At 41.1% G+C, this 25,923-nt stretch overlaps 1 protein-coding gene across 12 annotated transcripts in view; it reads left to right on the top strand.

Moving 5' to 3' along the window:
- Positions 1 to 25,366, top strand: part of NPAS3 (neuronal PAS domain protein 3) — a 908,953-nt gene extending 883,587 nt beyond the window's left edge. For 6 of the 12 annotated variants that reach the window (XM_058293564.2, XM_058293562.2, XM_023591875.3 and 3 more), the window contains 4 exons: positions 1,308 to 1,414; positions 15,833 to 15,980; positions 19,387 to 19,511; positions 21,445 to 24,062. In XM_058293564.2, coding sequence (XP_058149547.1) covers positions 1,308 to 1,414; positions 15,833 to 15,980; positions 19,387 to 19,511; positions 21,445 to 22,787 — 1,723 coding nt within the window. In that variant the 3' untranslated portion in view covers positions 22,788 to 24,062. Of the gene's footprint in view, positions 1 to 1,307; positions 1,415 to 15,832; positions 15,981 to 19,386; positions 19,512 to 21,444 lie in introns of all 12 variants that reach the window. The other 6 variants (XM_058293565.2, XM_058293570.2, XM_058293569.2 and 3 more) reach the window with 3 other exon arrangements.
- Positions 25,367 to 25,923: the final 557 nt, after the last annotated feature.

The following is a 25,923-nucleotide window of genomic DNA, read 5'->3' as shown; positions in this document are numbered from 1 at the left end:
GCAAATTTCAGAAACACCAATGAGAGTCTTTTAATGACATCCTTGGTTCCTCATTTGAAGAAAGGGGGTGTAAACTGTGCTTGGAAAACAGCTAATAGTTTTAGAAAACAGCAACTAATCTTTTGTACCAGAGAACCATGGAACCCTTAGAAAACACTCCTTTTTATTTCCCCAATTAGTCTTCTCATACCAAGAATTCTAATTTTGCCAAAAATATTATGCCAAAAACTAATTAAGTTGCTAGACATTGAGAAAGTCACTCACTGGGTAGTATATTTTAATTATGTATCCCATATTACTTTGTCTTTGTTTCTTATTCCCCTGCCTTGGGGGCCAGACTAAATTCCCCAAGAATGATCTCACAGGTTCTTTAAGTTTCATTTCTAAATACTCACTTCATATTTGAATAAATCAGTTAAAAAGAAATCACAGGGACAGTAAAGGGGATAAATTAAACAAAATATATATTCTATTTTGACCGGACCAAGATGAATCTTTATTTGGGCAGAATGGAGGGTAATAAGCATTTTAGTATGTCTGTATATACAAGACAGATTCCCCCAACATGTTTTCCAATTTTTGTTCCATTTTTCTGTGCTCCAGCCTGAGGACAATGATGTCTGGACAATCAATGACAGAGGCTTACACACACATACTGCTGAGCACAAGCCCGGAAGTGCTGCTGAAATGGTTTAAAAGTTTTTGTGTGGATTCTACCATAAAGTACTAGTTAAAAGGGCCAGGAGTGAAGCTGAGCTCCCGAATGACTAAGACTCAAAAAGATAATACCCCCAGGCATCTGTGTGTCTCAGCATTTAAATTATATCCCTTGAAATGCCAATTTGGACTTGGTGCCAAGAAGCAGTTGAAGCTCTTTTTCATAGAAATACCCAATAGAAGACCAGTCTGTTTAAATAAAAGGTGTCTCTAATCATTTGGTATAAACATAACACGTTTTTATTTTATTATGTAACCTTGAATTATCTTGGTCTCTAATGAGGCTATAGCATTGTTACTGATTCTTGATAATTTCATGGAATTATGTTGTCTAAATGTGCATTCTAATGCCAAAAAAGGAAATGAAAAACCTAATTATTTAAACACAGGTGCTTGATCTAGCATATTTACTACATTTTTAAAGTCTCTTATAAAGAAATCTTATCTATAAAGTGTCTCCCTCAAAGCACTGCATCCTCCCAGTTACTCTGATAAAATGAAAATGTGTTAGTAGATTTGTTACTACATCATTTGACAGTGTCTGTATTTTCTTCTTTTCTGAATTCCAGCCTGTTTTCTTCTCTTTATAGGATTAGTGATTATATGGATCTGACCCCTGTAGACATTGTGGGGAAGAGATGCTACCACTTCATCCATGCTGAAGATGTCGAGGGCATCAGGCACAGCCACTTGGACTGTAAGTATCTCCTGGGTGTGGCAGTAACCCTGGCTACATGGCTCTCTCCCATACTTGTTTGGTTTTAGTGCTGATTTTCTCTTCATCTCTCCTGTTTACATTTGAGATGATTGTCAGCCTGTAGTAAGGAAAAGTAAGATATAAATCTCTTCAACTTGTGTTAGAGTTAGATGGACAATTGGGCCTCAGAGCTGAGAAACTGCTAGATCTTTAGGAGTTCGCCTAGAATTTCATGGTCTCTTGTGCTGTCTCGCCCATGAAGTTGTGGGGGGCCTTTGCCTTTAGTGCTTTATAAGCCTTTCATTTCCTAGAGAGAAACTCCAACTCTGAAATGTAGGGTCTTGGTTTCAAAATATGCATGAGGGAAAAACAAGTTCAAATAGGGCAGAACCTCAGAAAAATTCCTACTTGACTAGCCACCAGACAGGAGCAAGGTTGAAGCCCAGGTGGCAGAGCAGACACTGCTCTTCCTCAAATGCAGCTCTCTTAAAGGAAGTGCATTTTCCCTGTGTCTCGAGAGAGAGTTAATTCAGAGGAGCAGTTGCCTCTATCCCCTAATTCCTGGGAGAGACAAACTAATCTCAGCTCTTTGAGTCTGGTTCCCAGCTCCTCCCCACAGAATTCCAAGGTGCCTTCTGTGGCAGGTAAGCAAGGCAAGACCAGCAGTGTTCTGGCTGGGTGCGAGCAAAAACTTGCACACCAGCGTCTTAAGTAAGTTTTCCCGCACCAGAGTTAACTGGGCTTTTTACAACTGTGGGTTAGGGGTCCGACAATCCCATAAGGAGTGAGACCCTCATCTGGTGGACTGCTTAGGAAGAGGATACCCTTTTCTGAACGGTGGTCCTTTTTATCACCATTCAACAGACTCTGAACGATAAGGGCTCTACTAGATACATTCCTAAGAGTGTTCTAAACCAGGTTCTGATCTCTGGTTTTAAATACACACAAGGTGCCTCAAATGAGACCACTTGAAGTTGGGGCTTTTATGTAATAAAACCCAGTCAGGTAGCTTTTGTATTTACTGCCTCTCCCCTTCCTTACCATGGTCTGGGAGAGATGTTTCAGATCTTTCTAGTCCTGCTGCAGTTGTTTGCTCATTTCAAACTCAGATTTTCAAAAGCATGACGGAGAAACAGTGAAAGTCTCAAAATGTGAGGGCCCTCAAAATGTGTTTTTAACCCAGCATTAGCAATGCTGACATGGCACCAAGTTCAATGTCAAATTGTGTGTGTACCAAGTCTCTGGGAAGAGTCTGCCAGTAAGGCTGCTCTCCATCAGAATCCATTCCTAGCATTGAGCGTGTGTCGGATACTATATACCAGGGATTTAAGGAACACACTTGTTGCTAAGAAAGAATGGGCACCATGTATCGCAGAAGCAGATGGCTCTTCAATTAATTAGGGGGGAAAATAATGATGTTTCCTGGAAAGAAACATCAGGTTCTTTGTAGCTGGGAATTCAGAGAAAAATGGAGAAAGCCATGACCTCTGGAGGAAGTCATAGATATATTTTTAGACCAAGACATCCAGAGATCCAGGATTTTAAAGTGACTGTGTTGTTTGAAGGACACTCTCAGAGATCATATGTATGTTGGCATAGGGGGTGCATCTTCATTTTAGAATAGTAATTGAGGTCTAAATTTAGAAACCTGACACTGCCAAGAAAAAAAAAGCCTTGTCATCCACAGCTATTATTTAGAAAACGTCATGCTATCTCTCAGAGATTTGATTTACAGCTCGAAGAAACACAATTCCTCAGGAACAGTGAGCTAGTGCAGTTCATTTCTTCCCATAAAGCAAAGGTCTCCAACAAAAATGCTTGATGCCATTCTTTCCGATCTACTTTTATCTCATTTCCAGTAGCCAGCATAATTTGAGAGTGCTGAAAATAAACTACTCTGCCATTCACTATTGTGCTATTCTCCTAATTTGTCTGGTATCTTGCCAACTAATAAACAAGGAAGGTATGCTTTCAAATTCTGTGATTTTTTTTCATTACTTCCTATTGACATACCAGCTATTGCTTTATGATTTAACCTACTAACAATGATTGAGTTCACTCTTTTAAAAACTCATGCATATGACTTCTAATTTTGAGTTCTTTTAATAACCTTACACACATGAAAAACAAATAGAATGAGCTGATAATTCTGTACAGCAAAATACACTTCACATATTTAGCTATCATGCTGTGGAATAACTCCACAATGTCAAGTAGCACACAATTAGTAAAACTGTAGGGGGAGGAAAAGAAGTGTTTTGATCCTGAGGAATTTTGATCCTAATCAGATTGAAATTTCAACGTTCTTGTAGTGCTTAATATCTTCAATCACACACAAAAAAATCAAACTGATTCCAATGTCAGGTTTTGCATTCTGTGACTGAAATAAAATGCTAAAATATACAAATGCATCTTGCTTTGTACAATAAACATTAACATCATTATAAAGTAAGATTGAGTCTAAAGTTGTATGATGGAATGCCTGATGTTTACCTAATTCTCAAACCAAAGCCAGCCCAGTAACAAAATGACAGAGCATGTAATAAGTCTTGGTTGTGTAAACAATGGAAGAAAAGGCAAAAAGCCAGCACAGCGTCTCCCTTGTCCAAAGCCCTAGGCTATCACTGAAGGATTCCTCAAATGTGCCTTCTTGGTAGGAGAAAGTCATGGTGACATAGAATCAACTCAAGAATAAGAGAGAATTCTAAAATAAAGGGATGGTTAAAAAATAAACCACATTAACTATTTAGCTTTTCTTCCTAGAGCAATTGGCACAATTCCTGGTTCTGTCCATAAAAGACAGGTTTTAGTCATCTGATAACATCTCTGATACTTTCGTAAATGTCTTACACTCCAGTTTATAGATAAAACTTTTAAAAGACTCAATAGTCTTTGATAATTAAAAATGCTATCTTTATCACTTAAATCTTTTCTTCTAGCATAGGCACCTGTAACTCCATAAATGAACTTGTCTCTAGAGTAAGAAAAGTGAAGGGGAATCTCAACTGCACCAGGGTTTGATAACTTCAGTAAATTAAACCTGGAAACTTGGGCCACTGACTCTCTCACTAGGTTAAGATGAGATGCCCATAGTTTGTGTTTAACATAAATAACCACTGAGAATCATACTCTCTATACCGACGTGATGGTTTCGTGACATTATTCTGGGATTCTAAATCCAAGGAATTTGGGGGCCCCTACTCTCTCACTGTGACCTCTGTGATTTCTTTCCCTTTAAGCCACGTCCCTAGAGTCATTGAAGCCAATTTCACTGATTCTTCAGGCCAAACTGACCCAGTGAACATTTCAATGTCTGAATTTTAAACCACTCATATTAGCCATTATTTGAGCATCTTTGCCTCGCCGTCACCCTCCAATTCTCCATTGCTGAGAAGGTATTGACCTTGAGATGATCAATCCTGTCCCTCCCCCCCCAGAGTCAGGCACTCTAGTTACCTGGAGTACCTCTTCACTCTTGATGAAACAGGTTTCAGCACAATCACCTACCACTCTCCCTCTGCCTGTAGCCAGAAAAATAGAAAGGCAAACCAGAAATGCTGAGCCAGACGGAGATGCATGCTTTGCATTTCTCTTTATTCCCATTAAATCCAACCTCTGCCTATAGAAGAAGCTGAGTTCGTCTTGAGAGATCTCTAAAGTTCTTCCTGGGTCAGATCAGCAACAACTTTTTAAAGGAAAGAGTGGTCTGAGGGAAATCTTCCTTTCTCCATAATGTTGTACTCCACCAGCCAGCCCAAGGCTTCTCTGGCTGTGGGGTATGTTTTTTTTAAAAAAAAAAAGGTAGATGTGATGGTAATTTTTTCTTCCTAGAACCTTGTCCAGGTCAGAGAAACTCAAAGTTATTTCAGAGAGAAGGAGGACTGTCGGATTGTCCACAGGATCATGTGTAATTAAAAAAGCACGGCCTACCTAACACCTTTGGGGAGGGGGGCTTAACAAAAAATACAGTAGCCTAAGTGTTTATTTCTGATTACAAACTTCTGTTTTTCCTAATAAATCCTAATACCCAGCTACCTGGCATAATGCCTTCCATGCTGTTTTACATCAATAACCCCTAGACTTCCCTCCTGAAGGCACCTCATCACCAAATGCAAGCTGACTGCTTAATGCAGGACTAATTAGTATATCCCCTTCCAGTCTGCAAGCCCTCCATTGTAATTCCTTCCCAGCTCATTTTTTTCCACAACTGTGCATCAATCAAAGTAAGTGCCCTGCCTGCCTAGGCAACACAAGATGTCCTCCATGCATTTGTCATCTGCCACACAAACAAAGGGGGAATTTAATTGTTGATTTGGGTATGTGCAGCCATTGCTCACAGTAAAGGAAACTGTGAGCAATGAGAGAAGGGAAGACTAAGTGTGATGTGTGGGCCAAATGCAGATAGCACCGGGCACTTTTTTCCCCTTTTTTCAGGGCTGGATCTTCAGGGATTTAGTGGCAACTGGTCACTGGCTGGCTTTTTTCCCAAAGCAAATGAGTTTTTTCCACTTCTTCTATGTGAATAAGAAAATCCCATGAAAAGAATACACATAATAGCCACCAAGCCTGCCTTTCTTCAGAAGCCAAGCCAGCCTACCTTGTGTGCCTGTCCATTACCAAAACAACTGTCACAAGGAGACAAGATAAAGCCAGGTTTTTATACAGGAGTGAATTAGTATTATTTTGTTTTCTTGATTTTATTTTGCTTCTTGTTTTTTTTTTTTTTTTTTTGGCCTGTGAAGATTTTGGCTTTGGAAATCCAAGAGCAGGCAAGCATAGAGGAGTGCGACTAGCAAGAGGAATGCAGCTCAGCTGAGTGTGCCTGTGCCACTTGCTACTCAAATTATAGTCTTTGCACCAGCAGTATTGGCATCAGCTTGTAGAAATGAAGAATCTCAGGGCTGCCCCAGACCCACTGTATCAAATCCTGCAGTTAAAAGATCCCCATCGGACTTGTGTTTATGTTGAAGTTTAAGAAGGGACTGTACTCCTTTTTAGAAGGCTTTATTTTATACAGAATAAATAGTAAATACAAATGGATGAACTATTTTAAAGATTTTCTCTCTCAATTGGATAATTTTATTAATAGTAAAAAATGAGTGATAAATTGGCTCTAAGGGTATCTCAATCAGTGTTCAAACTAAATGAGGTTGATTGGTTTTATAAGGATTTAAAGTTTTGAGTATCAATGGAGAGAGTTAGACTATAAAGAGTAGTACTATCCAATGTAATAAGCAAACAGGGATCCTTGATTTCACATACACCCCCAGGTTATTGTTTTCCTATGTGTACTTGATTCCATGTGTGAATAGTAACAAATATTTTCTTGTTAAAATGCATCTAACATTTTTGAGTATTTACTCTGTGCAAACCCTTGGGGAGTTGCTAGGAGGTTTCAAAAGTAAGATATGATCTCTGCCTTCAAGGAGGCTGGTAGACTAGTGGGGAAGACAGCATGAGAACTGCCACTTCTGCAAAGGTAACTTGAAATGAGGACTATATTAAGAAGTTTAAACAAAACACAGAAACCCAGATGTGGGGACACCAAGGAGAGGATGGAGAAGTTCCAGAACAGGCAATTTTCCCTGGACTTTGAAAGAGGATGACAAGAAACCAAGATGGCAGGTGATACAGAGACATTGCAGGCTTAGAGGAACCCAAGAGAGGACACAGAATACACAAACACGTGATCTTTTCTCTCTCCTGAGAGAGTAAGCAAGAATGTTGATTTGATTGATATATTCTAATACAACTCTAACATGGATTCTTAGATTTTTCCTTATTAGTATTTAAATTAATACTATTGTAGTATAAGCAAAACACCTGATATTTGAGAGAAAATAATTCATTGCCCTTATAAGGTATAATTGTGTGGGGGGGGAAGCATTCATTTTAAACTAACTCCCCCCAAATCAATTCTATTAATTCTTATAATGGCATCTCTTTTTTTTTTAAGATTTATTTATTTCTCTCCCCTCCCCCCGCCCCAGTTGTCTGTTCTCTGTGTCTATTTGCTGCGTGTTCTTTGTCCGCTTCTGTTGTTGTCAGCGGCTTGGGAATCTGTGTTTCTTTTTGTTGCGTCATCTTGTGTCAGCTCTCCATGTGTGTGGCACCATTCCTGGGCAGGATGCACTTTCTCTTGCACTGGGCGGCTCTCCTTTAAGGGCGCATCTTTGCATGTGGGTGTCCCCTACGCGGGGGACACCCCTGCGTGGCTGGGCACTCTTTGTGTGCATCAGCACTGCCCGTGGGCCAGCTCCACACGGGTCAAGGAGGCCCAGGGTTTGAACCGCGGACCTCCCATATGGTAGACGGACACCCTAACCACTGGGCCAAGTCCGCTTCCCCTTATAATGGCATCTTATTCTTAATCTCATATTTTAAAAAATGTTTTCCTGAAGGCATTTATTTAATGATACCCTACATATCTCAGAGTTAGACTATAAATAGCAGTAGTATCCAACTTAATAAGCAAAAAGGGATCTTTGATCCCACCACCCAGGTTTTTTTCCTATGTGTACTTGATTGCATGTGTGAATAGGAACAGAAATATTTTTCCTCTTCAAATTCACCTAACTCTTTTTTTTACCCAAATGAGCAATATAAAATTTAATTTGTGTATTGGGTCTAGCATACAATTGTTTTTCCATAAATGCAAAAGTTAACTCAAAATCAGGTTATTTGAATCTCCTTATGAAATCCCACATCCTCTCTGAATATCTAGAATTTTTGGTGAGACATAGCAACTAAAATGCATCTGGCTACAGAAAACCCAAGTAAAATTACTTAAACCATCTCTGTAATTCTCTTAACTTTCTCTTCATGACCAAAAGTCTTTGCAAAGCAGGGTTCAAAGTTAGGAAAGGGGCAGTTCCTAGTTTATGTTCATTTTTGAGAGCAAAGAAGACCCTCTCAGAGGCCCCCTTGTTGAGAGAACTCCCCTTATAATCTCATTGTTCAGGGTTTCATCAAATGCCCAAGCCTAAAACACCACTCTGGCAAGAAGATGGAATTACTGTGACTGGTTTAAACAATCAAGGTTTATCCCCCTGAGCCTTGGGAGGAGACCATCAAATATAAAACTCCAAATTAGGATTCTATTATCCAGAAGGAAGTGCCAGAATAACCATTCAGTGGGCACTCAACTACTGTTGCAGGGGGAAATAACTAATTTTTCACAACCAACTACTTGGATTTCTAAAGTCTACAGAAGAGGTAAACAAATGGAATCTGTCTGGGCTCCTTTGAATATTTCTGAGTTTCTGAGTATATCTATGTTTCATTCCTTACAGATGTCTTTCTTTTACAAGGTACCAGGGACTGAACACAGGACCTCGTACATGCAAAGCAGGCATTCAGCCACTGAGCTACATCTGCTTTGCTACAGATTTCTTTTTAAAGATGTTTAGTGAACTTAATGAAATGACTCTATCCAGAAATTCAGGGTCTACCAGAGACATAAAATAGATAAGTATAAGGTCAACCTCATCCCTTTTGCCTTTTTTCAATTCTCCCTGTACCCTATCAGTTCAACCTCCCTAATACTCTGTTACTCTTAATTCTTAAAGGAAGATAATTTCCCCAGCCCAGTTCAGACCCCCTGTGCTTTTATAAATAGATGTATATACCACTTTTCACAGCAGTTTATCACTGTTGCACTTAAAGTTTTATTGGTGAAAATTATTGATAAGCATTGGTTTCTCATTGAAAGGCAAATAGGGCTCAATCCCTATATTCAGAGTGAAGAAAACTTTTTCAAAAACCTAGCAGTACCTCAAGCCTTTATAGCTAGTAAATACTCACAAATATTAGGCAAATTTGAAAAGGGAATATTACTGCTCCCCTGCAGCAATTAAATACACATAGTTCTCATTGTCCAGTGTTTCATTATATTCCAAGCCTAAACCAATCATTGGCCAGGGAAATAGAATTACCATGACTATTCAAGACTAATATATGAAGGCAAGTGCCTGGCAGATTTTGCTCACTGCAGTATTACCCAGTACCGGGGCACAGAGTAGGCACTCCAAGACTTATTTACTGGATGAATGAATGAATCCACCATTTCTCTCATTTCCTAACCATAAATCTTTTTTAAGCCCACACTGAACAGTTCACTACTTCTCCTTTATATAACAAATCCCCCCACAAAAAAGAGAGTCTGAGGCTGAGAAATACTCTGTCCTTAGATATTTTAGCTTGAGAAACAGCAGGAATGAGTGGTACTGAAACTCCCCGATGGGACTGAGAGAAACAAAAATCTGAGATCTCAGATGTCACTTGTGCCAACTATTACTTTGATTTCTTTGATTCTTCCTGTCTTAGAGCATGATACCATCAGTGTTTAAAAGCCTTGGTCTCTAATTCAATGTATTATCATGAAGAGAAGGGAAATTTATTTTTTAAACTTAACAAATTGACATGTTCTAAATGAATGAAAACTTTTCTGCATGATTCAATATTAACAGTTAATAAAAATCTATCAATTGGCAGTGGTGGAGGAAAAACCTCTTCTGAGGTTATAAATCACACAGATAGCAATTCAAGCAGGACTTGTCATTAGTGTGTTACTGGGAAAATCCATAGATGATGCATAGTCATTCACAGAACATCTACAGGTCTTCTGTCCTTAAGCTCGTAACTCACATTAAGTATCAAATATCATTAAACTACCAAATATTGCTAAGCACACAGATTTACAAAAAAACTAAAAACCAATTTATGGATGCCTGTTATTTAAGACATCTAGCACACTAATTGCAAAATCTATAGGAAAGTCTGCATAGCATCAAAGCCTCAGTTGATCCCATGAGCAGTTCTAAATGAAAAACTGTCTCTATTGCAAGTAAATAAAAGCACATAATGCACAGTTTCTTGCTGTAATGCCGTTTCTCCTGTGGGCTTTGAAAATGACCTTGCTGTAAGCATCAAGGACTGTTAACTTTTTAGATAAAGAAACTTGTTCTTGTTTTAAGTCTATGGCAGGTTCATTCCCCTATAGCCCACAGTTTTCAAAAGCAGAGGAAAAAGTAATCCAGAATTAAAAAAATAAATAAATAATCCTGTTTCCAGAGTGAAGTTCCCTGTCAGCCTGCATTGGGCCTTAGGTGGAGAAGCAGAGATTAAAGAGTCAGTATTCTTTTTCATGTTTTATCTGCCAGTTTTGTGAATGTAGAAAGAGAACCAGTGACTACAGCTAAGCACCCAACTGTGGTTTTAAGTAGAAAGTGTGATTCTAGCACAATCCCCCGTGCCCCCCACCCTCGCATATGCACACATACACACACACACTCCACTTTGGTGAATTCAAAAATAATTTTTGAGTTTTCAGCAGAAGGCGTAGACCCTCTGCCCTCCGCAGCCACTGAGGAAGGTACCTCCAGGAGGGGTGAATGGCGCTGCAGATGCGGTCCTCAGAGCGCCATGACGATAATGAAGCTCTTTGTTCAGCTGTGTGAATGTGAAGTGTGAAATCCCGATGATCTCACCATTTCCTATTTATTCTATACTTACCTGAATACACCAAGCTTTTTAATGCATATGCAAACTGCTAAAATGTCCTTTTGTGAGACACTTTGCTAAAAGACCGCTTTTGATATGTGTTATTTGTCTCCTCTTCAGACTGAATTAGACTGCTTCCTTCTTTTTAAGACACAACTCACTATTTAGAATCTTTGGCTTTGATTTGGTAGAACAGCCGAACAGGAAGAGACCATGTTCTCTTTTTTTCTCCATATTTCTGAAGGCAAACTTGTACTGATTTGTTTTGATTTACTAACAGAATTATGTTCCTGCCACAGACACTGGCTCCCTTTATGTCCTTTCAGTCATCAGTCTCTTTCTGGGGACAAAGTTTTCCCAAAGAAAACTGAAATCCCTCTGTTGGTAATTGAGCAAAGCCATAGATGTGTGCCTCACTGAAAAAAAAAAGTTAATCAAATTTGTTGGGAGAGGAGTCAGTCTCTACAAGCAGTACGTTTCTTCTGTACTGACAACTAAGCTTAAACCAAAAGTCCAGGTAACATTTCAAAAAAAGATATTCAATAAAACTTAGCATTCGGTATTTTGGCAAGGGGAGTGGAGGATGGAATGTGCGTCTGATGTAAAGGTCATTTGCTCTAAAACGTAAGCACTCTGCGATTTTCTTTTGAATAAACTGTATTTGCTGCTCTCTTCAGTTAGGGAGTAGGTAGTATTCTCACTCTAAAAGCCACAGGGACACTTACTCATGGTTTTTAATTGTCAGATGAGCCGGGCTGGGACAGTTCAACCAGGAGAATTTAAGTCTCTTTTTGTCTCAGATGTATTCTTCTCACAAATGTGGGGTCATCTCTGCCTTCTGAAGAGGACGGCTTGTAACTAACGCTAAGGCAACTTTAGGTTGGAGGGTGGGGTGATGCTGGTGACAGTTTCTTGGTTTCCCTTAGAGTAATATTAGCCAGAAGTACTTGGCTATACCTTATATTTCAGAGTAAAAAAAGAACATGTTCTCACCTGGTAACAGAGGCATTCATGATTACGTCTGGAATCATTCAAGTTTGAAAGTGAAGCTGTGGAAAATATATTTATCCCCCTCTCTGCATCCTCCACCCCATAATATCTAAGAAAATGTCATTTAAATGTTTTAAGACACTAAAAAAACCTAATTTTTTCCACAATCATTAGTACAACTTTAAAGACATACTTCTAGAGATGTTGTGATGTGATCAGCAACTTCAGGAAAGGAAACACAAGCTGCTCTACCCCAAAATTTTGGAGAGCAAAGTAAATGGGGTAAACCAAGCAAATATGCCAATTTACGTGCTAGAAGTACTGAGACCATATCATGGATATGAGATTTAAAATTTTTTTAATTAAAAAGTTATATGATCCAGATAAATATTTCTTCTCTCTCTGCTTCCTTAGCTTTTTAGTTTGTGCATGTGGTCACTAATTTATTTCTCAGCTCCTTAACTGGATCAGTTTCTATCTCTTTACAAGGGATGATTATTTAAGGACTTACATATCAAGTAAATTACATTGTGCTTATTTCTGTTTTTCCCCACAAAAGGAATTTTATAAAAAAGAGACTGACACAAACATTCTTCCATTTCTCTCTAATACCTAAAGCTAAAACTAGAAATTAAAAACAACAACTATTGGATTAAAGAGGATCGAAAAAGTTTGTTTTTCAATTTCTCTAACTTATTACAAACTAAAAATCTCTTTCAAACGGGCACCATAGTGGCTTTTCTTCTTGAGCTGATTAGGACCACATGAGCTCAGGAAAAGCTGTCAGATCCTGCCTCTGGCATAGCGGAAATGATCCAACTGATTTACCAGTATGATTCTTTTTTTTTTTTTTAAAGAAAGATACTTCTTCCCAAACTCCTAAGTTTATATGCTTGAGCTTCAAACAAAAATTACTCCTTGTTCATTTTTAAAAAGCAAAATTCCACTGTGACTTCTTTTAAAGGATCCCCCGAAAAAACAAAAGCAACTTGGGCAAAATTTTGGTCAGCATTCATGCTATAGTGGGAGCTAACCCAGTGACGATTCTTTAATTATCTAGTTTCCCACTGGACATGGAGGTCTCATTCAGAAAACACTACTCCCAAGGAAATCGTCATGATCTAAGACCATGCTAGAACGTTTCCCTTTTGAGGATTCTGTTTGACATGCCGGACCAGGGCAAAACTATGGATTAGGTCTAACTTGTCTTCAGCTGGCCATGGTGGGCTCCTGATCCTGATGGTGGTGATATGGTATTGACCGTGGTAAGGTGAGGGCCCTCAAACAGCTTCCTGGCTCCTCAAGGAGCCCCCGGGGGGGTTCTCTTCCACTTCAGTCCTTTCACAACCACCTCTTCACACCAAAATATGCCTGTCCTGCCTCTCTTTCACTGGGATCTCCTCTCGTTGCTAAATGACCCCTAACATGGATGAAAAAAGAAGGCTGTACGTATGTATTCATGGACCCTAGTAAATTAGTATTTCTCTTCTTAGGAAACACTGATGCATTTAATCAGGCCCAGAGTCACATAGCCTTAACTAAAAAAAAAAAATGATGCCATAATATTCTTCCAGCAAATAAGCCTTTCAGCCCCCATCACAGCACATACTTAGGGACCATCACGGAGACAGAGAGTTTGCATGCTCTCCATTTCAGAACGGGGATTTTGTTTGTGTTTAAGTAAGAAAGGGGACATTATTGGGAATAGGGGAGGAGATCTTTAGGTTAATTCTGCAAATGCTAATTTGTCTACATAATTCCATTTTCATTTTGATGCTTTTTATGCTCTGTATTCTGAGGATTTTTTAAAATTGCATACTTTTTGTCAAATTCCAGTCTAGAATCCCCAACTGGGCTAGGCTGATCTGGATGACCATCTCCATGTTTTCTTCATGTGATTCCAAAAGGACCTCTTAGTCTCTTCACCTTTATATAGAATACTAGAACCATTTGAAGTTATTCCTTATTCCAGATACAAAGTAGATGGAATTACACCACCCACCTCTGATGGGATGCTCTAAGTTTATACTGTGAAAATAGTGGAATTACATAACCCATCATTCCTCTAGTAATAGTTAAAAAGGTTGAGAGGATCTGAATAAAAGCACATCTTGTTACATGCAACATTGGTTTGACAGAGTTAGTATTTTACTGCTTTCAGCTTCACCACCCAGTTTGTAGCCTGGGAAGCCATGCATGCAGAGTGGTAGAACTCACAATTGCCTACAAAAGGAGAGTACAATGCTACCTGTCGAATATCCCCTTCCCCCACCCCTAAGAGAAGATGACAGTTCCAGACCTTAAAAATAGCCCATAGTGTCAAATAGTTTCCAAATATAATTTGCCACTATTTGATATATTCATCAAGGCAAGGCCTTTTCCAACCAACAGTTAAGGTATAATTATTAAATTTTACAGCCATCCATTTAGTGTTTTGTGAGAAAAATGGAGAATGGAAGAAAAACATCAAAGTATATATGTTTGTGAATAGAATATGTGGAATGTTTATGAATATAATATAAATATGGAATGTTTGATTTTCTATCACTTTTGGAACCAGGACCCAGCAGGAAGAGCTTCAGCAGCCTTAAACACTGCTCTTTTTCCAAAGTGACTTCTTCCCTTTACCCATCCACCCCCCACCCCCCAAAAAATCAAAATGTACTTCATGAAACTATTGTATATGAAGCACTTATTAGCCGTAATTAAATGGACAATATGAATTTACTACGTCTTTAGGACTCTGGCTTGTTCTGGTTTAGAGCAAGATGATTAATGCAAATACATATTACTTGAGATAACCATTTAGCAGCTAATTTAGCCAAATTTATTACAGCAGTTAGAGGTTTTTCATTTTAGCAGACGGAGACAAGGACATGCCAAAAGTGGGCGACGTAGACGAGTGCACACTGCCCTCTAGTGCCCAACCGGCTGGTGAGCTTTTGGGGGAGGCGCAGATACACTGCAATTCGTAGCCGAGTCATGACACCAGGTTTTGCACATTTCCGGCATCCTTTTAAAACATTCCCATCTATAGCACTTTATTTCAGGGGATGATTTACTACACTTTTCCCTTTTACTAGCTCAGGAGTACCCAGATACAAATCAAATCAATTTCAACTTGGCAAGATTTTGGTTAAAGTATCATTTTTAACATCTGCATTTTAAAGCTCTCTTTCAGTGGGTATTTAATGGCACCGTTTCACATTACTGATTGTTTTTACTTGTTCCTTCATTTTGGGCCATATTTCAGAGTCTATACGGAGCTGTCATTCTGTTTGGCTCTAGCCAAGTCAATTTTGTGCCTCCCTTAGGCCAGTGTTTCTCTCTGACTTGGTCGGGGAATTTATTTTGTTCCTGCGTTCAGCAAAGTCTCACCAGAATTTCCCCCAACTGACCAACGTAAATTTAGTTCATTCAAGGACTATAAATTCTGTTTGACAAGATCAAAAAGCACAGATGCATAAGTACACTGGTTGATAACTCTTTGCACTGAGGTGGAATGATCAGAGAGAGGAAAACCATTCAAATTTAGAGATTCTAAAGCTATGAATAACTCATAGAAATTTGCCTTTCTTATCATCTGACGTCAAAACCACAGATGATACCCACACCACATTAGGTGTTCTGTGAGCCAAAAAGATTTGTAGTCCTTTTATTCTTCCTTTCACACCATAGCGGTCCAAAGCAGAATAAAGTCTTGCTACAAATGGTAGTAACCCTCACTCCAGAGCCAGCGCTCCACTGAATTGTTGATCTTATTTGTCCTACTAATGGCATTCGACATTAAGCATACAGAGAGCCCCCTTCCCTCTAGCTGGGCACAGGGGCCTCCCATCTCTGTGCTTGATGTTTTGTAGAGATGAAGGACATGGAGCCCCAATCTTAATACACAATGCCTTTTGTTCTGTTTGTTCTCCCCCCCAGTGCTGAATAAGGGTCAGTGTGTGACGAAGTACTATCGCTGGATGCAGAAGAATGGAGGATATATTTGGATACAGTCTAGTGCCACCATAGCCATTAATGCCAAGAATGCAAATGAGAAGAATATCATCTGGGTGAATTATCTTCTTAGGTATATCTTCTAATCTTTTTCATTTCTCTCTGTTATAAAATAGGCAACTCAATGCTTAATTGCTGACATGTTGTAAGTATTATTTTTTGACAATACCTGCTATCCTATCTTCTTTCCTGCTATCCTATCTTCTTTCCACAAGAGTCACGGAAAGGTGAAAGATGGAAACTATATTTGAAGGGACTTCCAGGGCAGATTTGAGATTTGCAAAATATTCAAAAATTCTTGGTCTGTCAACATTTGGGCAGCTCTGCAGAAGTTGCTTTGGTTTCCCCACAAATGCTCGGGCCAGAAAAAGAATACCAGCTTCTGCCTACAAAGCACCTTCTTATCCCCACCACAACATGGAAATGAAGCAAAAAAAGGGGAAGGGGAAGAAGTTGCTGTGTACATGATATTCCTTTATATTCTTCTTAATACTCTATCCCTTTGAAGCCATCAGTCTATTATATAGGGCTAGATTTCCAAGGCATTAAAGTTTTGGTAGGCAAAGTGAGTTGCTTTGTCAGTATAAAAATTAAGGCAATCTTCCTTTTGCCTAATGTTTTGTGATCTCAGGCAAGTTTTATTGCTGTTTTATTGTATCCCCAAATTTATATCTGTTAGTGAAGCCAAACTCATTGCCTAAATTCTCATGTGAGACCCCATTTCTTTCTCCTTCCCTGTCTACTCTATCCCTTTGGATTTAGACAAGCAGAAAAGTAACAAGGCAAACCAACTGGGTGGTCTGAGTTTGGGGGCAAGACTTCTGGGAGGTTCTCCACTCAGCCTGTCATGAAGCCGTCATAATGCTAGGTCTGACTCCCTCTCATCACCATCATTCTGGTCTTTGGCTTCTCTTGGCCTTAAGCCACCAAACAGGGCCCACACATGATCTGAGTAGGAAATTTTTCAACAGGTCTTATGAGTGGAAGCCACTGCCCTTTGGCTGATAATCTAGACAGGGACTACCTGAGTCCCATTTTTCTGTGAGACAGCCAAATGGAGCAGAGATGGAAACAACGATGGCTCATCAGCACACAGGCCCTTCAGAGTATGTTCACATACTTTGGCAATGACTTGAAGGCATGAATGTGCCTGCTACCAATCAGCCTTTCTATCAATCAGCCATAATGGTTATTGCTCTGGAGAGGTCCTTAATGGGCACCACTTAAAAGACTCTTCATTTGTCTACTTTCTTTTTCCTCCTTTGACCTCTTCTACTCTATATTAATTCTTTCTAAAGTTAAAAGTATGTGTATTTAATATGGCTCTTGGTTAAGGCCTGAATTTGATGCACACTCTCCCTTGCATATTTGATATGCTCAAGATGGGTTCTGATATCAGGAATTCTTTTGCATAGGGTTTTATGGAAGAGCAGCTATATATAATGTAGCAGGTTACATAAAACTCATGTGCCAAACAGAAAATAGAATAAGCTATTGTGACATCAACATTCTTTGCTAGGCAAAAATGGTGTTGTGCCAAGCAGACCTGTTACTACTGAGAATTAGACATCGGTAACAGGGACCCCTAGAAGCTAGAGAGTGCCTATCTCCCATTCTGATAATAGCCTAAGATACTGAAGAAATCTATTTAGTTGTTGCCCAACAACTCCCATGTCATCTCAGTGTACAATTCTGGGAGATTTCTTCCTGTCTGGATCGTTATTATTCCCCATCAGTCCCAGGACTCCCTGCTCCACCCCAAATGGAGGGAATGAAAGTATTAAGAACAGATAAGTACATGCAACTTTGGATTGACACCATGTATCTAGCCTGGGATTAAACAGTATAGGGTCATGAGTGTTTGGTGGTTGAATTCCATCTAACTCCTCTGTACGGATAAAAAGGAAGCAGTTTGGGCACCAAAGACTCCAGGGCCACAACCAGACACAGTGGACCTGTTTCAGTTGACCTGAAGACTCACCCCAAGGTCAATGATAAAAGACCTTAAGTTGGGTGACAAGTGGTCTATGTAACCCCCTGGTATCTGACCCAAAGGGGACTAATATAGGTGGGCTTTGGTAAGGGAGAGTCCATCAGTCTGTCATTCATTGGCTATCATTTCTGTGGAGATCTAGTAGGCAAGGAACTTAGGCTTAGGCAAAATAGCAGCCATTAAAATTTTCTTTCCCCCATAATTGTCCTTTGTTCTTCCCTGAGCAATACTCTCATGATACCCCTTCCTTCTCACAATCCCTCACTTCTGGGCCCCATACAAGTCTGTCTCTTCGTTCTAGCATTACTGTTCCTCCAGTATTCTTCCCATTCCTCACAATGCTTGATGGAATAACTGCTATGTCCATTTTCCCACCATTAATCTCATTTGATTATCTAGAGAAATCTCTGCTGCTAAAGCTAATTCACACTAAGGAATAAATGTCTGAAAACCCATCTTAGTGAATTGACCCTACCAGGGACATTTGCAGTTTCAGAGTAGCTTTTGAGACAGTGACTCTCTAATATAGAAATTTCATTAGAGATTAGCAAATGAGTCAGTAATCATCTATTTTAAGTCTCTGCTTGGCTAGCCATCAAGGACAGATTGCAGTTATTTCCTATTCTGAAGCAAGGGGCTCTGCTTGTACCTTCAAATCACAGTAGCATATACTGCTTATAGAGTGACATTTCCAAAAGTCTGCTTACTCACACTGACCAAACACATTCTCTTTTCCAAAAGAACTTTTATTTCTGAATTAAAAAGAGAACCACAATTAAGCATGTTTGTGCAAATGGGGTTAGATCTATTCTATTAGAGCCTCTTTCACACTGGGACTCTCCCCATTGCAATCAGATTTCCAGCTAACAAGCCACAGGTGTACACCACATGAGCAGATGAAAATGTGATTGTAATGGGTGTGTTGACAGTTCAGTAGCCATAATACATGCATCCCAAGGTGCACCTGTGCATCTATCATATAGTTAGGTGCTTAGGGCTCTGGGCCCCCCCCCTCCCAATTGCTTGAGCCACCTGAACAGCTGTGAAGCTCCAACACAGGGTCAAGGGAAGAGTACTGAGGCAATGAACTCATTAGGAGCCCAAGAGAAGACAGAGCACACCAGGCAGTCTGGGAATGAATTGTTGAGAGTACTCCTAGCCTCCCTTACTCCCAGGTGTTATACTGGGGGGAATGTCAAGCAGCATAATTCCTTGGCCCCCAGTCATACTTGATTATTTAAAAGCTTTTTAGTGGCTTTCATGTAGCATTTAGGTGTTCAATCATTGTGTCAGGATGCACCTGTCCTCTGGCACATGGAATCCAAACTTCTGGAAAGTCCCATGATGAGCTGAGAAATTTTCTGGTTTGGTCTTCAAACTACAGAAGTTTGGGGCAGAGAAGCGGGGTTACAGGAGGTGGGGGATCATGGTCAAAGGCAAACCATGCAGATTTGAACTCTTAACGAATACTTCCCTACCCCCACAGTAATCCTGAGTACAAGGACACACCAATGGATATTGCACAGCTCCCTCACCTGCCAGAGAAAACTTCTGAATCCTCAGAGACATCAGACTCTGAATCAGACTCTAAAGACACCTCAGGTATTACAGGTACTACTACTTCATGTTATGCAATTATGGCCTGCCTTTCCAAACATGAGGGAGGGTGGGCAACAGCCATCTTCAGAGGCAAAGCCAACTGGTCAATTGTTTGTTTTTAAGGAGATACCAGGGAATGAACCCAGGACCTCATACCTGTGAAACAGGTGCTCAACCACTGACCTATACCCTCTCTGCTAATCAAATTTTGTAAACATATGTCCTATTAAGTGATTGCTGAATCTCTCTCTCTGTCTCTATATAGAGGTATACACACACACACACATGTAAATTTATATAGGCACCAGAACATACCTATATGTATACATACACATGATATGTACATGTATGCATGTTGTGGTATATCATATATACATGTATAGTCATGTATAAATGTATACTTACATGTGGTGGTGTATATATTAATACACATACACTGATAAATATACAGAGAGATTGACAGAGTGATTTATTAGTCACCTAATTTCAGCCCTCTACTGGCCACACAGAAGGAACCCTGCCCTGCCCTATCCCCCGCCCCCCCCCCCCCAGCTAGCTCTTTAAGCAGGTGTCAGGGCTAGTGACCTCTGTGACGTAGATCCCAAAATATTCACATACTTCACCAACCCTGTGAAGGGTTAGCTGTGATCGACCCTCTAAAATGAGATACTTAACAGTATCAGTAAATGTCCCTTTCAGAGTACTGGGCTATTACTTATTTTCTAAATCTATGCAGGACAAATCCATGCTTTGCCATTTCTAACTGGTTTGGCAAGTAGGCTTTCCGAGCATTCTTTGGGGCACTGAGAAGTTAATGCAATTTTTTTTCATCCAGTCCCAACCCCCTTTCACAGACACACATATAGCCAGGGAGCACTGAACTTGAAGAATTTTACAGCTACCAGAATTCCTAAAGCTCTCCTGATCCAACCTCTTCTGCTACAGAAGGGGGAAAGAAGGCCAGAGTAGTTACATGATGTGCCCGAGGTCCTACTCTTAGGCTGTCAGCCACAAGCATCACAGAAAGGCAAATCATTTTTCTCTCTCTCTCTCTCTCACACACACACATGCACACACACACACAGATGCTCTAAATCTTCTGGTACACATGCCTAGGGTTCCTCCAAGCCCTCCCCCATCATTAGAACGCCTGCACACCAGAATTGTAAACACATGTTCTACTACAGCCACAGCTTCAAGGAGGTAGAAGTTGGCAAGGAGTATGCATAGAGGATCTTGATTGTGTTTCTATCCCCTAATTTGCATTTATTATGTTATTCTTAAAAAGGGCCCAAGCTCTAGAACAGACAATTTCTTCTGCCCTTTATTTGTAGCAGTGAACAAAACAGACAAAAAGGTCCTGCCACCAGGGAGCTTATAATCTAGTGGAGAAAAGAGACAGAAGTCAAGACATAAGACATAACAGTCAATCAGATGGTGACAAGTGCTTTTTTCAATAATGAACAAATAGTCACCTGTGAAAAGTTCAGACCTCTTTCAAAAGGTCACCTTGTACACCTTCATTTTCTTTCAGTAGCACTTTGTGCCAGGTTGTTTACTCTGCCAACCTCCGAGTATTTTTGTTGGACTTCTTGAGCTTTAATGTGCCTCAGAATCACCCTGGGAATTTGTTAAAATGCAGATTCTGATTCTGTAGGGCTGAGGGAGGCTTGAGAGTCCCTAGTTCTAACAAGCACCCAGGTGATGTCCAGTGCTGCTGGGCCATGGACCACTACTTGGGCGGGAACGTGGAAACATCAGCTAATCAGTGCCCTCAAAAGAGAGAAAGCCCAGGCTTCAAGTAACCAGAAAGTGACGGGGAAGCTCGGGCCCCTACCCCTCATCATCCCCACCCCCACCCCCCAGGATTGAGAAGTCGGTTCTGCCACTGCTAACCCGCTGTCTCCTCTCGCACCCCCCCTCGCCCACCGCGGGTCCCGCACAGAGGACAACGACAACTCCAAGTCGGACGAGAAGGGAAACCAGTCCGAGAACAGCGAGGACCCGGAGCCGGACCGGAAGAAGTCGGGCAGCGCGTGCAACAACGACATGAACTGCAACGACGACGGCCACAGCTCCAGCAACCCAGACAGCCGTGACAGCGACGACAGCTTTGAGAACTCGGACTTTGAGAACCCCAAGGCCGGCGAGGATGGCTTCAGCGCTCTGGGCCCGATGCAGATCAAGGTCGAGCGCTACGTGGAGAGCGAGTCGGACCTACGGCTGCAGAACTGCGAGTCGCTCACGTCCGACAGCGCCAAGGACTCGGACAGCGCGGGCGAGGCGGGCGCGCAGGCCTCCAGCAAGCACCAGAAGCGCAAGAAGAGAAGGAAAAGGCAAAAGGGCGGCAGCGCCAGCCGCCGGCGCCTCTCCAGCGCGTCGAGCCCTGGCGGCCTGGACGCGGGCCTGGTGGAGCCGCCGCGGCTGCTGTCCTCCCCGAACAGTGCCTCGGTGCTCAAGATCAAGACGGAGATCTCGGAACCCATCAACTTCGACAACGACAGCAGCATCTGGAACTACCCGCCCAACCGGGAGATCTCCAGGAACGAGTCCCCCTACAGCATGACCAAGCCCCCCAGCTCCGAGCACTTCCCGTCCCCCCAGGGCGGCGGCGGCGGGGGCGGCGGGGGGCTGCACGTGGCCATCCCCGACTCGGTCCTCACCCCTCCCGGCGCCGACGGCGCGGCCGCCCGCAAGACTCAGTTCAGCGCCTCGGCCACCGCGGCCCTGGCCCCCGTCACCTCCGACCCGCTGTCGCCCCCGCTCTCGGCATCTCCGCGGGACAAGCACCCCGGGGGCGGGGGCGGGGGCGGGGGTCCCAGCACGTCCAACTCCTTGCTGTACACGGGGGACCTGGAGGCGCTGCAGCGGTTGCAGGCGGGCAACGTCGTGCTCCCGCTGGTGCACAGGGTGACCGGGACGCTGGCCGCCAGCAGCACGGCCGCGCAGAGGGTCTACACGACGGGCACCATCCGCTACGCGCCCGCCGAAGTGACCCTGGCCATGCAGGGCAACCTGCTGCCCAACGCGCACGCTGTTAACTTCGTGGACGTTAACAGCCCGGGCTTCGGCCTCGACCCCAAGACGCCCATGGAGATGCTCTACCACCACGTGCACCGGCTCAACATGTCGGGACCCTTCGGCGGCGCCGTGAGCGCGGCCAGCCTGACGCAGATGCCCGCGGGCAACGTGTTCACCACCGCCGAGGGACTCTTCTCCACGCTGCCCTTCCCGGTCTACAGCAACGGCATCCACGCGGCACAGACTCTGGAGCGCAAGGAGGACTGAGGCGCCGCCCCGCGGTGGGCAGGGCTCCGCTCGGAGGCATCGTCGGCGTTTTCGTTTAGACCTTTAATTCTAGCACTTTGAATTCGAGCAGGTCAGCGTCTTCTCTCAACACGATGGTCCCCATCCCATCTTTTTTCTTTAACTTGACTTATTCTTTCGTGCAAAGATATGTTTATTTTTCGCCGTCAGAGGGTCAGATGACCAGTTGCCTGCCGTTTTGTCTTCTTCTAAGATGTGTGTTGGGTTTCTCTTTCCTTTGCATCTTTATTAAGATGTCTTTAATGTGTATATGCCTCTGCCATAGAATACTCAGTCTTGTGGTCAAGAGATTTTTTTCAAGTGACAACCATTGGGTTTTCGTCATAAAGATCTTGATATGATCAAGATTGAAAGAGACAAGCATAAACAATGTGCCCTGTTTGACTAAGTCAAATGAAATGGGGTGGTTTTTTGTTTTTGTTCTTAATTCCTTTAAAAATAGGGGATAGTATTTTAGAATTTTATGCAGAATTTAATTCTCTTTTTATGGTTAAGATTTTAAGGTTTTCTTACTTGCACATAAAAATAATTTGGGTTCTTAAACTTAATTTCTGGCCTGTGACTAGAATGTTTAAAAACAAAGTTGGACTAAATGTTAATTACTGAAACATTAACTTAATTTCTAAAACCATGGTGCTATCATTTATTAATCTGTAATGTCTTCATACAAAATGCAGCTCCTGGGCTGGGTTTTGGAAAAGAATGTGTTCTGTCCTGGTCTGGAGTCCGTTGCTGCAGTCTCCTTGGTTAGTTAAGACAAAGCCCTCATTAACGTTTGCTGCAGGACTTAAAATTTTTTACCTCCCAACTAACAAACATAGCCTCACATTAAATTTAATGGGTCAGTGGAGCCCTTTTTAAAGGGGCTTTTGGAAAAACTCAATCAAACTGATTTGAGGAGCAGTTTAGGTACATACTGCCTTTTGTTGAACTTTTTTTTTCCTTTTCTCAGTCTAACTGAGGCTAATTTTGCAACTTCAATAACACTTGAGTAAAAGAAGGAAAAAAATATTTAACATGTTTTTGTTTTGTTTCATTTCTTGCTTAAAAAAAGGGAGTCTGTATTTTGGGGGACTGATTTGATGAAATTTTTTTCCCTTTGGTTCTCTTATTTCTAGGTTGAAACCAATTAAGTTTTAAAACTAAAGAATGGGTTAATAAGCTTCAAATAGATAACTGCAACTGAAAACTGCACATTAAGTTAAAAAAAAAAAAAGAAAAAGAAAAAGAAAAAAATATCCTATTTTGTCTTTGTTGCCAGAAATCAGTGTAGTGTCAAACACTCCAAATGACTGTCAAGTATAAATTCTTCTTCCACTCCATTTTTGGCAGCTGTTTGTTAAGACATCTAATAACAGATGTGAGAACTGTAATGTGTACAATGTGTACGTGTCCTTGGCTGTCAGTCCCATTGCAGTTTCAATGTGTGTTTCTATATGCAGTATATACTAAGCTAATGTAGTTGTTTTGTCCTTTGTCTTCTCTGTGCTCTATCTCTAGTCTGGAGTGGTACAGTCCCATTCCTGCAGTCCTAGTGAATCAGTGATTCTTGGGGGTTAGTGGTTTTTGTGTGGTGGCCTTCCTCTGTAATGTCACCCTATGCTGCTTCTACTGTCTGTGAATCTTCTGTTTTACTTTTTAAAATTCCTGTTGCTTTGCTGGTGTATATTCTCCCCACCTGTCCTTCCTTTCCCTCCCTCCCTCCCTCCTCTCCCTTTTTCCCTCTGCTCCTCTCCCCCTCCAAAATCTTTTTCATTCTCAGAGATAAAAAGACTCTTAACTAGCTCAAGGTTAATGGAGCCATTTTTCCCTCAATGGAATTCTGGGTATGACTCGCTCTTCTGGAGTGCAACACAAAGCACTGAAGAATAATGCTCAGATATATTAAATAAATTGATGCCATATAGCCTCAGTTGTTAACATTCCCAGAGTCCCTTGTGCTCTACCTATAAGCAGTGGGTGCTTTTCTTTGGTTTCCTTCCAGGTTGGCTGATGGAGCAATATATAAAGCAATTACCAGTGAGACAGAAAATTATTTCAAAGGTCAACCAACATTTTTTAAAAATAAAAGGGGAGGGAATAATGGAATATAGAATTGTCATATATATTTGTTTATACGTGTGCAATGCTAATATAGTAACTGGGCTGTCCTTTGAATATCACTGTGTTGAGTGGATTCCTCTAGGACCTTTGAATTCTGTGAGTTGGGCCCAAACCACGGTGAAATCAGAACAAAAAGAAGTTAAATTCCATCAATTTTAATAGTGAGCTTACTCGCAGGATTTAAACAGGTCTAAAAGGTGAAGAAGGTCGATCGAGAAATTTAAAGATGAATTTTGGAAGCTCTACTCTAGCTATCGAACAATCAAAGGAATGCACCTATCAGCTACAAAGAACAGCTAGACAGCTGTTTTTTTTTTTCTTTTATAAATGTTTCTGTGTTGTGTCAAAATGATTTCTGGTGATTTAAACTAACAGATAATCACAGCTGCTGTCTAAATCCATAGTGTTTAAAATTACAAAATGAAAAAAAAAAAAAACACTTCATTACCTGTGAAGACTGTGTCTGTGTTTTTAACTATTTCTTGTACAAATATATGAAAACTTTTATGAGGAGACTGGTGCCAAGTAGCTGAATAATGGGGAGAGGGATATTCTGTTCGTAAAAATCTTAGCAGTGTTACCAACTACAATATATATATAAAAAATTAAAACGTTACAAAGCGACAGCTATGGTACATTTGTTTTGTGTGAAGCTAACCGGACCTAACTTCCTGAGTGCCTGGCTTATTTTGAAACATTTTTTTTCATTGACCATTGATAATGCTGCAAATCAGAAATGTACATACTTCATTTACAACAGGGTTCTTTTTATACTTTTGTAGATTCTCATACATGTCACATACATGGTTGTCTTTATGTAACTTAATTTTTTCATCCGCAGGTGCCATTTTCATAATAAACTTCTCTTGGATTTGTTACTATCTGGCATCATTTCTTTTACATATGACCATCCAAACTAATGAATGCTGGTAGTATTTGTTTAAGCAGGTACCTTGGCCATATTCTTGACTTAAAAAAAAAAAAGAAAAAAGAA

Source organism: Dasypus novemcinctus, chromosome 3 (genome assembly GCF_030445035.2).
Source record: "Dasypus novemcinctus isolate mDasNov1 chromosome 3, mDasNov1.1.hap2, whole genome shotgun sequence".
Taxonomy (NCBI): domain Eukaryota; kingdom Metazoa; phylum Chordata; class Mammalia; order Cingulata; family Dasypodidae; genus Dasypus; species Dasypus novemcinctus.
The sequence above is the reverse complement of the archived record's forward strand: the minus strand, read 5'-3'. Positions and strand labels throughout refer to the sequence as shown.